This window comes from Nelumbo lutea, chromosome 4 (genome assembly GCF_056320005.1).
Source record: "Nelumbo lutea isolate HS-2025 chromosome 4, American lotus-T2T, whole genome shotgun sequence".
Lineage (NCBI taxonomy): Eukaryota > Viridiplantae > Streptophyta > Magnoliopsida > Proteales > Nelumbonaceae > Nelumbo > Nelumbo lutea.
The window spans coordinates 28075916-28093305 of NC_142687.1; the positions used below are offsets into that span (position 1 = coordinate 28075916).

General features: G+C 36.7%; 1 protein-coding gene and 1 long non-coding RNA gene across 2 annotated transcripts; both read left to right on the forward strand.

Moving 5' to 3' along the window:
• Positions 1-5316: 5316 nt before the first annotated feature.
• LOC148854814 (3-ketoacyl-CoA synthase 6-like) lies at positions 5317-7340 on the forward strand. The gene has a single exon (XM_088984550.1). It carries the CDS (start codon positions 5472-5474, stop codon positions 6960-6962), a length of 1491 nt encoding a protein of 496 aa, XP_088840676.1. The 5' UTR covers positions 5317-5471; the 3' UTR covers positions 6963-7340.
• Positions 7341-8554: 1214 nt separating this feature from the next.
• LOC148854815 (uncharacterized) lies at positions 8555-17120 on the forward strand. The gene is made up of 2 exons (XR_016112926.1): positions 8555-9081; positions 16814-17120. It is a non-coding gene; the product is annotated as an uncharacterized LOC148854815 (long non-coding RNA).
• Positions 17121-17390: the final 270 nt, after the last annotated feature.

Genomic DNA, 17390 nt, shown 5'->3' on the forward strand with positions numbered 1-17390 from the left:
AAATAAATATATATATATATATATAGAGAGAGAGAGAGACCAGGTTTACGGGCTTCATCAGTTCTCTGCAACTCCGGGGCTTCAATTAGTTTGGACTTTGGAGTTTGAAGGAATTTATTTGGAAGAGATTCAGAGAAACTACTTGTAGTTCTTTCTTTTTTGTTTTTCTTCTGCTGCGACTCCCTATCACTTGCCTTTTCCTTCTGTTGGTTCTACATTCGACTTCTTTTTTATGGTAGCTCTGGCTCCCTTGGTAATCCCGAGCCCGTTGAAAACCGAGGGGTGCTAGCGGTTGTCCGTCGATGATTTTATCCTTTGGACGTTCATTCAGTGCATGGTCCAGTTGGAGTTGCTGATGTTCTTTTGTGTTTGGTTACAATGCAAATAAATTTGCATTGATGCAAAACTATGACAGTACAAATGATTTGAATGTAAATTTTGATCTATTTTTATTTCAAATTTTATCTTATTTTATTTGATTATAATACAAATGAAATAAATTAAGACATGAAATAGAATAAAGTAAAGCCCAAAAAAATTTTAAATGAAAATTTGATTTTTTTTTTCATTTGCACTCCTATACATTTGTATTAGTGCAAATAAAATTGCACTGTAATCAAACATAGGCTCAATTTAAAAGGAAATGCAAATACAAATATGTACAATACAAATACATACAAAATAATACAAAATGTAACATATTGCACTCTATATGTTTATATTTATACTTCTTCCAAACTGAGACATAGCAGCTCTCACAAGCCTTGGAATCGCCAATTAAGCAGCTCAGCTTCTCTTCTTAATTTCATGGTGCTTGATGATTCTTCTAGGGTCATCAAGTGGTTGAATCTTGATGACGGAAGTCCTGGGAGACTCTTCCATTTACTTTCAAAGGCTCGAGACCTAGACCTGGTGGCATTTTATCGGTGTTTCTTTAAGTTAGACCCCTAGAGATTTAAATCAAGTTGCTGATAGTCTTTCCAAGTCTGGAGTACTGTTCAGATCAAATTAGTATTCCTTGCCCTGACCTTGTCCATGCATGCGAGGTGTTTCTCCTGAGTAAATCACTCTGTTGTATTTTTTTTTTTCCATAATGAAAGTTATCTTTCCAAAAAGAAAGCAAAAAGAAAATTATTATTAATAATGAAAGGCCTAAGCGAGGTAGACATGAAATCTTGCACTTGAAAGAAAATGTAGACAAATTTTAACATAAACATTTCAAATAGTGACTAATACCCAAGATGGTTATAATAAACAAGTTTTGCTTCAATGTGAAAATTCTCATTGACAATTAAATTAGGTTTGTATGCGCCACCACCACTTGATCCATTAAATCAGTGATTTATGATGTAGAACAAAAGTGGTTGAAAGGTTTTTTGAGGCCTAAGATGGCAAAAATCAGAAGAACAGAGGCCCAAACAAATGCTAACACTTTAAATGGCTATAACCTTTTGATCTAAGCATCCATTTTTAAGGCTCAAATTCCACGGTTTTGGCATTTAAATAGGCTTTTTTTTTTTTAAACTTTCCTTTTATAATAAATTATATATCTTACTCGTTTTAGTTTAGTTTTAGTTTGCGTTTGTTTAGTTACGAAGTTCTATTTCATTAAAATATGATTTGGAAAATTTTGAGTTAGATTAGAAATTTTACTATTTTAGGAAATCTATCTAGGTACAAGATCAAATAATTTGGTGAATTTAATATGATTTCCTTGAGTTACCTCTTGTGGATTCAAAACTTTTTTTTATTGAAAAAGAGAATGTTCTACTTTCATTCTCTTGTTACATCAATTTCTCACTCAATATCTTATTTTCTACAAGAGATTTCTATTGTAACACACTATCATGCATGCTTAATTTTACTAGCATGTGTGTATGTGTTTTGTACGTGACAAATTTTGTGGTGATGATGATAGTATATATAATATGTTTTCAAAAATTTTGACAATGTTTTATATTTCTATTTCTATAAAAATAATTTTTATTTGTCACACTTATTATGGTTCATTAATATAACATAGAGACATATCCAAATATTTTCTATGTAATTTATATATTTTTATTTTTTTTATCTTTTTAAAATTTTATTATTTAATTATAACTTCATGAATTGATACATTCGACTTGAAATGATGATTTGACCTATCACCACTTTTGGATTAGTTTTGAATTTCGTATTTTATTTATATCATCAATTAAAAGTTATAAACAATTTTTATTTATCGTGTCTGATTTTTAATATGATTAATATAAAAGATTAGAGATGTGTGCAAATGTTTTCTACATAGTTTCTATCTTTTTCATATTTTTGTGTCTTTATCTTTTTAAAATTTTATTATTTAACTATGAAATCAATTGTTGACACATATGACCCTAAAGGTTGAACTGTCGACCTGCCAATAGGAAAACGATTTCATTTTTGTGTTGGTATTAAATTTTATATTTTATTTCCAATATTAACAAACCAATTATTATTTATCATACTTATTTTTCCTTAATATGATTAATATAAAATATTAGATAGGTGCCTAAATGTTATTTACAATTTTTTTATTATTATATAATATTTTTGTGTTTATTTTTCCATTTTTTATTTAATTATGATATCAAGGATTGACACATTTGACTCAAAAGACTGAATTATTGACTTGCCACCACAAAAATACTTTTTATTTTTAGATTAGTTTTAGATTTATATTTCATTCCAACATCAATAAGAATAGTTAATATTTATCACACTTATTTTTTTAGTATGATATATATATGTATTATGTATGTATGTATGTATGTAACATTAAAGATGTGCCCGATTTTTCTATATTTGTTATTTATTTATGTTTAAAAGTTTTGATTTAATTATGGCATCATGGATTAGCCCACTTAACTTAGATGGTTGAAATGCTTACTCATTGCCATGATGGAAAAACGATTCCATTTTTGGGTAAACTTTAAAAAGCATGTATTTTATATTGTTAGATGCAGATCTAATATATAGAATTTATTTATTTTTATTTTATGAGAATAATATTTTTAATATAGGATTCAATAAAAGATTGAGAGTTAATACCCTAATTCTATGTTTGGTTTGAAGGACAAGGTAAGGAAACCCATATGAGGTTTGTAAAGGTTTCCTTACCTTTCCCTTCCTTTACCTACTTTTTCCTTCAAACGAAACACAACTTAAGATAAGACTTAGTGAGAGTGAATTGAATGGGGAGGAAACATAGTAGTTCAAATTACACTCTGTACCCTCACAATCAGAGAGAGACTAAATTTCAAAGTAGGGGTATTCTAGTGGGAGTTAATACTTTAAATATGAGATTTAATGAGAGGGATTTGAATAAGAAAAATGGTTTTTCAAATTAAATTTCTATTCTTAAAATTAAATAAGGACTAGATTCAAAAATTGGGGTAGTTTAGTCAAACAAAAGTTCATCGTTATTATTCACACTTTTAATCCTATTGTGGTATGTCTGTAGCTTTCTTCTTCACAAATCTTCACAGATGAGTCATATTTTGGTGAATTTTCTGTTTCGATGAATCACCCATGGTCCCTATTGTGCCGTGTCTTTTTTTTTATCACAAAGATTACGCAAAATCTTAGAGTGGGGTGTTTTAAATTTCTAATTCAATGCTAACTGCTCTAATGGACTAGTGTAATTTGTTTCGTCTTAATAATTAATTAAAAACAGAATTCAGCGATACATGTCATGATCATGTCGTGGATCAGAGGCAAATGATGGACACCTGTTGTGGGCGTGAATAGAAACTATGCTGCTCTTGCGTTCATACGGTCACAGGGCTTACATGTAGCACTGCTATTTATTATGGTGAACTGTCAAGGTTAATTAGGAATTCTTCAATTAATTCCTCTCTGTTTCACTTTCACTACGGATATTCAATCAATCCTTAGCTCTCTCTTAATGTTGAAGGCATTAGTTTGCAACTTCTTAGATTTAAAAGCTTTTCTTTAACTTCTATATATACTTTTTGTTTTTTTCCCTTCTCTTTTTTTTTTTTTTGAAAGCTATATTTACTGGAAAATCCCTTTAATTAGCAGGTGCAAGGGAAGACATTTGCGATGTTTTCATTCAGACAAGACGAGTGTTTAAATTGCAACTCGATCTTCTTTGAAAATTAACTTCAAGGGTTTGTTACCCTGTAAAGCCTCTTTTGAATTTTGATTTCACCACGAACGTTGAAAGCTCAATAGCTTAGCTAGTCAGCTGACCATGGAAAGGAGAAGCCATGAAAAACAAAAATGCAAGAAATAAAAAAGAAAAAGAAAGTTTGGGACGGCTATTCCAAATACATCTTAAGGCTCAGTTTGGAAAGAGTACAAATACAAATATTGTACAATGAGACTACATAGAAAATAAATAAATAATACAAAATACAAGGTTTGGCAATTCTACATATTTGTAATCTTACTCTTTTCAAACTGAGCCCAAGACTGAATTGGGTTGCATTTGCACTAATACAAATGCATGAGAATGCAAATGAAAAAAATACAAATTCTTGTTTAATTTAATTTTATTTTGCTTTATGTCTTAATTTACTTCATTTGTATTGCAATCAAACAAATTAAAATAGACTAAAGTTTCAAACAAAAATAGGTCAGAATTTACATTCAATCATTTGCATTGCCATAGTTTTGCATCAATACAAATTTATTTATATTGCAACCAAACACAGCCTAAAGAACATCAAAACGGTCAGCGGAACATCTCAAGTTTGGTGATCATAAATGTCTGATTAGCTACTTTGCTTCACAAAATTTGTAAAATTTGAACACTAGTTGTGCAATAATCCTGACTCACAACCACCCCCAACCGTAAAGATATTCACCAAGTTTAAGTTTATGGCGGTTCAGTTGCAGGTTCCCCACATGAGTATTGAGCAACGATTTCCTTCAAAAGGGATGGAATGCCAAGTCAAGAGCAAGAGCTAGCAAATTAAGATTTTCCCTGTAGTCTGTAGAGGATAAATCCTTTGGAAGAGCAGTCAGATATATAATTGGATGGTTTCATGGTCATCAAAACTCTAAACTAAAGTACATAGTGTGTATGGCTAGAGTTCATGTAAAAGCTTAAGAAATTAAAATATATGATTGAAAGCTATAACATTGACAAATGGTTTAAGAAATTAATTAGTATAGCAAATATTGCATTTGCATGGATAATAAATATTATATTGCATACTTAATCCGGTGGGTGTTAAGGAAAATAAAGTCCAGCACTCCAGCTAAGAGTACCGTTGGGTGACGTGAGAGCTTCATTTAATCCTTCCATCTGCCTTCATTCATTGCCTCCCAGCAGCCTTTAAATTCTCATCACCTCACAAAACCCAATACTGCCTAATTCACCAATCCACTCCAACCCAATTAACCCAGAGGCCAGAGCATCCTTCTGTCTCTCTATCCCTAGCTCCCGCCTCCCGGAGCTTGCCAATTCATATTCAACCGTAAAGATGCCACCAGCACTCCCGAATTTCTCCAGCTCAGTGAAGCTCAAGTATGTAAAACTTGGTTACCAGTACCTGGTGAACCATATTCTCACCTTTCTCCTCATACCCATCATGGCTGGAATTGTGGTAGAGCTGCTTCGGCTAGGACCCGATGAGATTCTAAGAATTTGGAATTCTCTCGAGTTTGATCTGGTTCAGATTCTTTGCTCAGGTTTCCTCATCATCTTTGTTGCCACTGTGTACTTCATGTCCAGACCTCGACACATCTACCTCGTCGACTACTCTTGCTTCAAACCCCCGGTGACATGTCGTGCCCCGTTCTCCACCTTCATGGAGCACTCCAGGCTTATCAACGGAGCCAACACCAAGGTGGTGGACTTTGAAATGAGAATTCTCGAGCGATCAGGCCTTGGTGAAGAGACTTGCTTACCCCCGGCCATCCATTACATTCCTCCCAAACCCACCATGGCTGACTGCAGAGCCGAGGCCGAGCTTGTTATTTTCTCCTCCATCGATTCACTCCTCAAGAAGACAGGGATCAAGCCAAAGGACGTTGACATTTTGATCCTCAACTGTAGCATGTTCTCGCCGACACCATCGATGACGGCAATGATCGTGAACAAATACAAGATGAGGGGGAACATAAAAAGCTTCAATCTCTCTGGGATGGGTTGCAGTGCTGGGCTTATATCCATTGATTTAGCTCGAGACCTGCTCCAGGTTCACCCCAACTCTTATGCACTGGTGGTGAGCACCGAGATCATAACCCCAAGTTTTTACGGTGGTTCTCAGCGATCCATGTTGCTCCCCAATTGTCTATTTCGGATGGGCAGTGCCGCTATCCTTCTTTCCAATCGGAGAAAGGATGGTTGGCGCGCCAAGTACCGTTTGGCTCATGTAGTTCGCACCCATAAAGGTGCCGACGACAAGGCCTACCGCTGCGTTTATGAAGAAGAAGACCCACAGGGTATAAGGGGTGTATCGTTGTCCAAAGAGCTCATGGTGATTGCCGGGGAGGCTCTCAAGTCCAACATCACAACAATCGGACCTCTCGTCCTTCCTGCATCGGAGCAGCTCCTCTTCCTCTTCACGCTTATCGGCCGGAAACTCTTCAACCCCAAGTGGAAGCCTTACATTCCCGACTTCAAACAGGCCTTTGAGCACTTCTGCATCCATGCCGGAGGACGTGCCGTGATTGACGAGCTGCAGAAGAATCTTCAGCTTTCAGCGGAGCACGTTGAAGCGTCAAGGATGACACTCCACCGCTTTGGCAATACTTCGTCGTCGTCTCTCTGGTACGAACTAAGCTACATTGAGTCCAAGGGTAGGATGAAGAGGGGAGACCGCGTCTGGCAGATAGCATTTGGGAGTGGGTTCAAGTGTAACAGCGCGGTATGGAAGTGCAACCGCACCATTAAGGCAGACCCAGAAAGTCCCTGGTTCGATTGCATCGACAGATATCCCGTCCACATCCCTGAAATCGTTAAATTATAATCTATTTTTAATCTGGTTCTTGGCCGCCACTCGCCAGTACTGCAGTTACTACTTATTCTCATAAACAAGTTGTGCAATTTGCAATTAGTTCTGTTATCAAACTCGATCCCACATCACACCACCTCTCGTCAGTCGCCAGCCGCTGCTGCTTTTAATTTGTAGGGTTTCCAGTGGGTTTTAATTTCTTTGGATTTTTGAGATACCTACTACCAAGATGTATGAATGAATCAGAATCTTCCTCCTCTCTTTAATTAGAGGAAATACAGCTGAAGAATTAACCGTCGTTGCTTGGTCTTGGTGGACAAGCCGATGAAGCAATAATTTTACTTTGAAGGGTTTGACTTGAAAAGTTGAAATTGAAAGCTGTGGTTTGTGTGACTCTCTCAGAGTCTCTCTGAGGTTCTGTATCTATTGGTTCAGGTGCATTCATGTCCATGAAACTTGCTTTTCGATTTTCCAACTCCCCAACCAAAAGGCTGTAAAAAGGGTTCAACTGTATTGGAGGTGCAGAGTAATGACTCTGCTCATTTATCATGAAAATGTTTGACGTGGCATTTCTACGGAAATGTTTCCCTTCAGAGTCTGTGGCCTGTAGGGTGACGGGAATATTTACCGTTAAGTTAATACGGGAGATGTTACCAATGCATGTTAAGATGTGCCTGTGAGAAGCGCCAGATGAAAGAAATAGATTCGGTCTAACCTGTGGGTGTGTGCAGCTGGAGTTGGTTGATACATAAAACCGTGTGAACCCTACGTGGCTACTGTGTTTGGAGTGAATTGAGATCTGCTCCTCACAATATACGTCTCCAGGACATGCTGTGAGGCGCGATGTGTGAGGACTGAGGAGCAGATCCGGACTCGTCGTTTAGAGTTCATCTTAGTTCATTTAATCAGGCCACGCTATTAAATTGGAGAAAATTTGGGCCTTGGGCTGTCCACGTTTGATAGCCTGTACCCTGTACTGTGTCTATGTATGCTGTCGACACTCGATAGGCACGGCACGGCCTTTAGAATTGAATTAGAATTATGGCCCCACCAAGAATCATCTCATTCAAAGTAAGGCCGTATCCAAACATCATAGGCTTTGATTTTCTTCGTTTTAGCGGCAGCGTTTCGACAGTGTTACGTTGCACCAAAATGTTTTTGGTATTCCACAGTACAACATGCAACCATGTTTTCGGCACTCTTACTAGTGTATAGAGTTCATATAGATTAAGAGGGTGGGAGCGGTATTGGGCGTAATGGTTGGGTTGTTTTATTGCAACATAGGGGTGAGGCTCATACAATTGTCTCTCCTCATATCTCGCATTAACAGAAATCGCACTTCATATGGATTTATGCCATTATTGTTTCTATATATCTAAAACGTTTTAGTTTGGATGACCAATTTATGAATTATTGAATTTTTGGTTCCTACGTTAGGGTTTTTCTCTCTTTGCGGGAGGGTCTCTCTCGGCCAGAGGATTTCTCTCTCACATCTATGGATATGAGTTTTTCTCTGTCACATTCTATATGAGGTTTCTCTCTCATATCTATGGATGCGAGTTTTCTTTTATTTCTCTTTATATCGGTGTTTGTTGGAGAGGTTTTTTGGACAGATTTGAGAGATGATGGTTTTGATCTGGGCCTATGAAGCATACTTGGGATCTTTGGTTCTATTCATTCTAATTTTCGTTTTTCCTTTGCTCTTTTTCTTATTTCTGTTGGGCCTTGATTGAATATGTGTGGTGTGCCTTTGGGGTATGTCATAGGTATCCATTTGTTTTGTAACGATGTTATCGTTCCTGGCAAGCCTTTTTCCAATGATCTTCGAGTTCTCTCTGACGATGTTCATGCTCCAATTGTTTCTGTTTCTATACCGACATGGATAGATGGTGTTTTTATACATTTTACGTTTCTACAATTACAAATTACTACTTATTTTGTGCACTTTTGGCTTTTTGTGGGGCCCATTCCTTAAATGTTTGGATGGTGGAGTGTTAGGGAGAGTTTTGTAACAGGAGGCGATCTTGGGCCTTTATCGCTTTCACGTTTTCAATATCGCCATGAATTGGGTGCCATAGTACCTGTTCTCTCTATAACCCTTGAGGGTTTTGCGTAGTTGATCCGGACTCATTTGGTAAGGAGACACACTTGTTGGCTTCCGACCTTTTTGAAATTTCTTAAATTTGCGTTGGTTGTAGAGATTTCTCAAGTCATTTTTTTTCTCTGTGCTCATGATTACCTGTTTTTGTCTCAGCATGCTTAACATGTTTTTTGGTTGTATTTTTCATTGCTATTATTTTTTCTATTTTATAACCTGAGCATTTATGAATGAATTTACCTTTAGGCATAAAAAAAAATCAATTTATAAATTGGCATATATGATATAACTGTTATTTGAAGTTATTTATTATTGAAACTTGAAACAGACATACATGACATTATTTATTATAATGCATGTGAAACAGACATCACATTATCAATCATATGTGACAACACACATGACTCATCAATTAATTCTGTATTAATCACCTAAAGTAGAAATAGCAATGTAGAAAAACAACCTATCATCATGTCACACAAAGATAGCCCTGCGGAGAATACAGGCAATTGTAGATGTATGTGACAAGATCAGCTGCCCACAGTGCTCACCCCACGGGCGCCTTACAGCCCATCCTCTTCGTGCATTGGGAATATCTCCTCGTGACAAGTACGGGAGATGTTTACAGTGCATGAGGGGATGGGCCGTGGGGGGCGTCCGTAGGGCATACTCTGTGGGCAGCCGATCCGATCACATTGTAGATAGCCACGTTTTCCTAGTAAATTAATGTACATCAACTTGAAAATTAAAAAAAGAAAAAAAAGCAAAAACAAAATCAGCCATGTGCATCATCACCTGTAGGCTTACAAGTTATTGCCTGAGATTTTGCAAATTGGAATCTCATTCCTTAACCAAGCTTGGTGCAAAAGGCCGCACAAATAGATGTACTTGGACGGTTGTCCCCTCGTTATCTCTGATGTTGTTGATACTTGATACTGAATAATGTGTCTGAATGGTTGGTGCTTTGTGCTTCAAAAAATAAAAAATAAGAAAAGAGAAAAAATGACATAAGCGTCTTTTATTTATGGAAATATATATATATATAGTTTGGATGTTGTATGTTTATTAAAGAGTCGTATTTTTATATAAAATATATATTATAATTCTTTTTACTTTAACTTAGTTTGTTAATAATATTCAATATTTAAATCCATCCTAGTTCATTATGAATCTAAGAAATAATATTTGATTCGATCCAATAAACGTAGTGGCAGGCAGTTTAAGTGCCCTCGTACCTGGTTCCAGTAGAAATATTAAAGTTATGTTTAGTTAAAATTCTGCTCATCCAAAGAATGATTATTTGAAGAACAAGATTTGAGCCAAAGTTGTTTTTTTTTTTCTTTTTAAGTTAAATTCTTTTGCTCAATAATCAATTATTAGAATGAGTTTTGGTATTAAAAAAATGTTTAGTTTAACAGATTTTTATACATCCAAACTTAAAATGAATTTTATAAGTCAAAGGGGGTGGAAGATCCAAGGGCCAAAAAAATAAGATATAGATTAATGGAAGTTCATAGCCTGATGAAGGTATCAGTTGTTTGTCGTGGCCTCAATTTCAATTAAAAGTTTCCTTTGTTGGTCTGTCAGCTTATATGCTTCTTTTGTCCGTCCCAATTTCATTATAAATTCTTTTGTTATTTACTTCTCAATAATATAATATGGGCAAAAATAATTTCAACAAGTTCTTGAATTAATATACTTTGATGTCAATTCCTCAAAAAATATGCATGGTGTTTGAAAGTGTGGGCGCTTTTTAGGATCAATTTTCAAAAAAAAACGTTCATACTTCTAAGACCCATTTTTCACAAAAAACTTTTTTGCCACATAGGCAGTAAGTAATACTATGCTGTTTGGTAAGGTGATTTTCATTACTGTTTTTTATATATGTACTGATAGGTAAGCACCACGTAGGATACACATCAGTCAACCGTTGGGGGAAACGGTTCACCGATGCATGAAATACCAAACAAGGAGACACACATTGGTAGGGTCCTGATTTTCGAGGCATGCCCGATTTTTTAATAATTGGCTGAACCAAACAATGAGATACATGAATATTTGTTGAAATGCCTATATAGATCTGATGTGGCATCATTATTTTGAAAAACGGCCATGGTTCCAAACATCCCCATGGTGTGTCCACTTTATTTCTTATGGGCATCTGGAGGATGAGGCTGGTCCGAACTGTGAAACCTCAATTGGTTGCAATTGGTAAAGACTTTGGGCCTAAGCCCCACTTGAAATTGGAGGGAGAACCTTAACCCGGTTCTAGTTGGTACGGATTTCATTGATAGGCTCACATTATAGAATCAAATAAAATAATGGATAAATTGCAGATTAGTACGGTGTACTTTAGGGTTAATCTAACTTTAGTGTCTAAAGTATAGGCTATTAATATGGAAATTTATCCATTCTTTTCGTTATTTCAAAATTATGCTATTTTCACTTATTCAAAACCTGAAGGGTATTTTTGTTCTTTTATATGCCATCTGACGTCGTTTAACAATTTTAGACTAAACTATCAGTTTTTGAGAGTTTGAGGTAATGCAATAACATGTTTTAAGGTTTGGGTACTATACTTATAAGACTAACCCCAAATTACAGAGAACTAATTTGCACTTTACCCTAAAACAATCAGCAAGAGAAACAAAAAATAGTCCCTTGTTATAGAGTTGAAACTTTGCTATTTCTTTCTCTGGTTTGAGTTGGACTACAATGGAATCTAATTTCATTTTCAACTCAATTCCATCGAACTTATATGACTATCCACCAACAAAATCTCAAATCCGACCGGTTGCCTAAAAATAGTTAGTTTCTGAACTCTCTTCTCTTCACTGCAGAAATATAACACAAAAGGGTGGATCCTGAAACTTGCATAATTGGCAACGTCCATTCCACTCATCTGTGTCTCCATATAAGAAATTTTCTCTTTCGTTCTCTTTATCATCATTTTTTCCTTCTTTTAGAGCATGTTTACCTTTCAGATAGCATACATATTTGGCAAATGTCAAGTGACCAAGTCTAGCCCAATCAAAATCTGCTTCACTTCATTCTTTTTTTTCCCTATTAATTGTGATAATTATTGACGTTTTCCCATATCTCCAAAAGATTAGAAAAGGAGGATAGGGTATACCCCACTTTTGATAAATGAGAATCTAATGGAGCCTGAGCCCATGAAATGATTCAAATCAGTCGAATGATCTGTGAACAAATAAAAGGTGGAAAACTTCAAATCATCAATTGAGTAACGGAATCTTCCTTGCACAGACCAGACAGTACAGGTCTCCAATTCCTAAGTCTCACCATGTAAACTCCTCTTAACTCCTCAGAATGCAATCTGGCTGGTGTAGGTGAGACCAAAATATGTAGATTAAATACATGGGAGAAATAGCCTAGCCCAGCCCAATTAATACATGGGAGAAATAACCTAGCCCAGCCCAATTAATACATGGGAGAAATAGCCTAGCCCAGCCCAATTAATACATGGGAGAAATAGCCTAGCCCAGCCCAATTAATACATGGGAGAAATAACCTAGCCCATCCCAATCAAACTTAACTCCTATTGCTTTTTTTTTTTTTTTTTGTTATGTTTGAAACCGGCGCAGCCCTATTCAAACTTGTTGTTATGCTTACTATAAATTATAAACCAGTATTTCATAACCTCCCAAAATTATGTTTTGCACGGAACCGTGGCATATATATATATAATTCATCACATTCTTCACTCTTTCAATGTTGGCTTTGAAGCCCTCTGGAAATTGGAATAAAGGAATAAGGGTAATTTAATTTATAGAGACCACCCTGTACTTTGGGCGGTATAACACTTAACCCCTTGATTTTCTTCTTTCTTTTTTTTTTTTTCAGAACATTCAGCCCTTCATACTTCTTGCATCTTGACAAAGACAAAAAAATAAATAAAAGGCTCAGTTTGAAAGGACTATAAATAGAAATATGTATAATATAAATACATACAAAATATACGGTTTTGCACTCTACATATTTATATTTATACTCCTTCCAAACTGAGCCAAACGATCTACTCTCTACAAAAACTCTGCATGCACCCTGAAAGCACTTGTATCTATACCCATGCATTGCAAACATCTCCCTATTAATTTAACTGGGAGATATATCCAATGTGCGTGTAGACACCATTGCTTTCAGGGTGTCTGCAGAGTTTTGTGAGGATGGATCTGCGTTGAAAAAACTATCTTTTTTATTGCTAATTTGTCAAAGCTCTGACAGAAAACTGTTCCAAATGATCTGTGTCTTCACATTTCAGACATAGTGGGTCCAAGTCTAATGGTGACATGTGTGGGCACTGAACACATGATCAAGTTGGCAGCGTGTTGGGAGAAGATCCCAACTCTATTTTAAGGGAATTAATGGTATGTACTCATGCATATATGTGAGACCGGATCTGCTTCTTACACCTGGCGTCTCACATGCATATCCTACCATGCATTGGGAACATCTCCCGTACATGGTGGATGTGCCTGAGGAGCAGATACCGGCTCCATATATACATGTTATTAAATCTCAAATCCTAAAATGCCCTATTACCCTTTTAAAAAATGACCCTGAAGTCTTCAATTCAAAACAAAAGACTTAGACTGCATCCCCCAATATCAAAAAATGGATAGGATGGGAAAAGCCCTAGGGTACGGTGAGGGTTGTGGGATAGAAGCAAAGGGTTTTAGCAGGGGGGTTAATGTGCTGTTGGAAGACTGGCATGTTCATTGCAATCATCAAAATTACGGACAGAAACATTATCCTAAATATAAAAAATGGACCATGTGACCCCCCTTGGTGGCTATGTTTAACTATGGCCACCCAAATAAATCTCAAAGAGCCAGCTATTGGAGAGAGTTTAAAGAGCTCATTGGGAACAAAAAAAAATTGGATGATGGTGGGAGATTTAAATGATATGACAGAAATTCAAGATTAGAAAGGTTGTAGCACCAGAACATGCAAAATCTCCAAACACATACGCAAATTAATCCAGGACCATGCGATTGCCAAACCTCTATCTAATTTTTCTTTTACACATAGAGGCTTGGCAATCGCATGGTGGCATGAGAGGTTCCCGGAAGGCAAAATAAGAGCCTATAAAAATATTTTTCAGACCACGCAATCCGTCTCGTTGACACGGCTTTACATACAATATCAAGTCCAAAACAGTTTCTGGGCCGAGGAGGAGGAATGCAATGATATTATTCAAGAAGAGTGGAACCAAGGAAATATTCAGGGGGGAGTGTGTCAGAAATTGAAAAATTGCAAGAAAATGCTAGTTAGGTGGAATAAAGAGAGAAATAGAGGAAGAAATTTTGAAGATGGAAGAAATTGGGGAATCTAGTGACACCAAAAGAAAAATGACTTTGAGAAGAGAATATGAAAAGTAGTTGAGAAGGGAAGAACAAATGTGGAGGCTGAAGTCTAGGGAGCTCTGGCTTAGGGATGAAGACAGAAACCAAGGTACTTCCACCAGTTGGCAAAATTTAAGCGAAACAAAAATTCTCTTGAATTTGTAAAAAATGAGGAGGGAAATATCCAAACATTGGAAGATACTGCTCTAGCCTTTAAACAACATGCAATCTTGATAAGTGGACCCCAATCAGAAGAGGATGTTGAGCTTCATGATCTGATACACAACAAGATCTCTGAAGCTGAGGCTACAAAACTAATGAGATTACCATCAGATGAGGAAATAGAGGGGATAGTTAAGTCCATGAAAGCTCATTCTACACCAGGACCAGATGGATTTTTCCCATTCTTTTATCAGAAATACTGGGGATTAATAAAAGAAGACATATGTAACTTTGTCAGAGAGATTTTTGTTTCAGGCAAAATGCCACAAAATCTGAACTCCACTAACCTTGTCTACATCCCCAAAACCAAAAACCCAGAAAAAATCCAACATTACAGACCCGTAAGTGTTTGTAATGTTCTGTGTGAAATTATAGCCAAATGCCTGGTCCTAAGAATGCAACCCCTCCTTGACAAATTAATTGCCCCAAACCAATCAGCCTTTATAAAAGGAAGACAAGGTGTGGACAATATTTTGGTGGTGAAGGAAGTAGTTCACAAACTAAGAAAACAAAAGAAGGCGGTAGGATGGGTTGTTTTGAAAATTGACATGTCAAAGTGCTTATGACAGAATGAGGAGGGAATTTATTAGCAAAATGTTAAAGGAGATGGGTTTCACGGAAAAATGGTGTCAACTAATAGAGGCTTGTATTAACACTCCCTCATTCTCCATCAAAATTAACGGCACCTTCTATTTACTGATGATTGCCTAATAATGTGTAAAGCAAATCCATCTCAGGTGAGAAGAGTGAAGGAAATTCTGAAAAAATTCGAAGACATGTCATGAGAGAATAAATTTGACAAAATCGGGAGCCATGTTTAGCAGCTGTGTACATAGGAAAAAGAAGAAAATTGTGCTACATATACTTCAAGTGAAGTACTTAAAAACCCAAGAGAGGTATCTGGGTGAGAAGCTACGCTTTCAAGGTAAACATGCCTCACCTCATCTAGAGTTAATGGAGAAGGTGAATTCTAAACTGGCAGCATGGAAAGCTAAATTCCTATCACAAGCTGGCCGATCAATTCTTGTCAAATCAGTCTTACAAGCCTTGCCAACCTACACAATGTCGACCTCCATCCTTGAAAAAAGAATAATTAACCAAATGGAGAAAATACAAAGAAATTTTTGGTGGTAGGGGGGGAGGGGGTTCTTCGACAAGGGCAGGAATACACACTATAATGCGAGCTGAATGCTTTGAGAGTTTGGGAGCTTGAGAGCTAGAGAGTAGAGTAATTACACGTATCTTTGCCTTGAGGTTCCTATTTTTATATACTGGAATAGTCATGGGTCTCACGAAAGAGCTCTGGGATCTCCGGAGTGTAGAGATAGGGTTCATTCCACTTTCGAAGGAACACCATGTAGATAAGGCTTATCGTTTTACTTCTGACTCTGGCGGAGCCGGGATGAGTCCTTATCGTGATCTCGAAAAAGTCGGGGTTTGTTAGCTCATAGTAATCTCGAGAGATTCGGGATCTGTTAGAGAGACCTCTGGAGTCGATTACGTGGCGTTTTGGGATGTTAGCCCCGAGCTAATACTTTGATTCTTTAGTTTCGAACTGGATGCCTGAGGTGCCTCTACGCCGAGGTGATTGGGTACCCGAACTGCGAATGTTGCGAACTGAGCTCACCCGGCTGAATTGTCATCCTTAAATCAGATCGCACTTACATGTCCCCTTCCTGCTAGGTCGCACCAAATCGCCTTTCATCAGAAATGATTTTCCTGAAAGAATAGGATCAATTGTGCTATCTATGCAACATGGAAAAGGAAAAATGGCAACATGTATTTTTCCTATGCCACTATGCTAGAGCGGTGTGGCTCCTTGCACAAATAGGAAAAAACCCTGATGACATCTGCACCAATTCATGTCATTCTGGATTGAAGCAAAGCTAAGTCATTTCCCATTTGACATCCAAACGAGTTATATTGGTAACTTTCTTATTCTGCTTAGGCTTATTTGGGATATGCGTAATGCAAAAACCCATGGCCAACCCATCTCACACTCAGCACAGTTAATTGAAATAGCCTAGTCATTGTGGTGTCCAATTTCACATGAAGTAGGAAAAATAAATAAGAGAAGAACAACCACTTGATTTTCACAGATGGAGCATTCAGAATAACTATAGGAAGAGCAGCTATCGGGTTCATAATACTTGCTAAGGACCTGTCTGTGTTACATGCAGAGGGTCGAGCAGTCAAAAGCCTCATCAGCAAACCAAGTAGAATGGCAAGCAGTGATCGAAGGTTTGAAGGCAGCTACAAGGCTTAGAATCAGATGGGCACTAGTGTTTTGTGACTCAGCGAATGTGGTTCGAGGCATCCAGGAAGATAGTGATGTAGAATGGGACCTCCTCAATCTCAGAGACAAATACCGAAATATGATACTTGATTTTGATAATATAGGTGTAAATCATATAAGCAGATCTACTAATACTGCTGCATATGAACTTGCATATAATGCTCGTAAATACCACTATCGCCAAGTAGAAAGTAGCAGCAGAGACTCTATATGTAATATTTCTGACTTATCTATATATATATATATATATATATATATATTGGCAAGCTGGTGAAAAACCAGATATGAATTTCAATATTCAAAAACAAGAGCAATAGAAGGCTTCAGGCAAAGTACAAGCTTGTTATCACTGACTTATATCTGCATCTTCGGCACATAGCAGTGGTCTTTAATTTGCATTTATGCATTATATATCTAGACTACCATTTTAGGAATTAATGATGATAATAATTAAACCTACA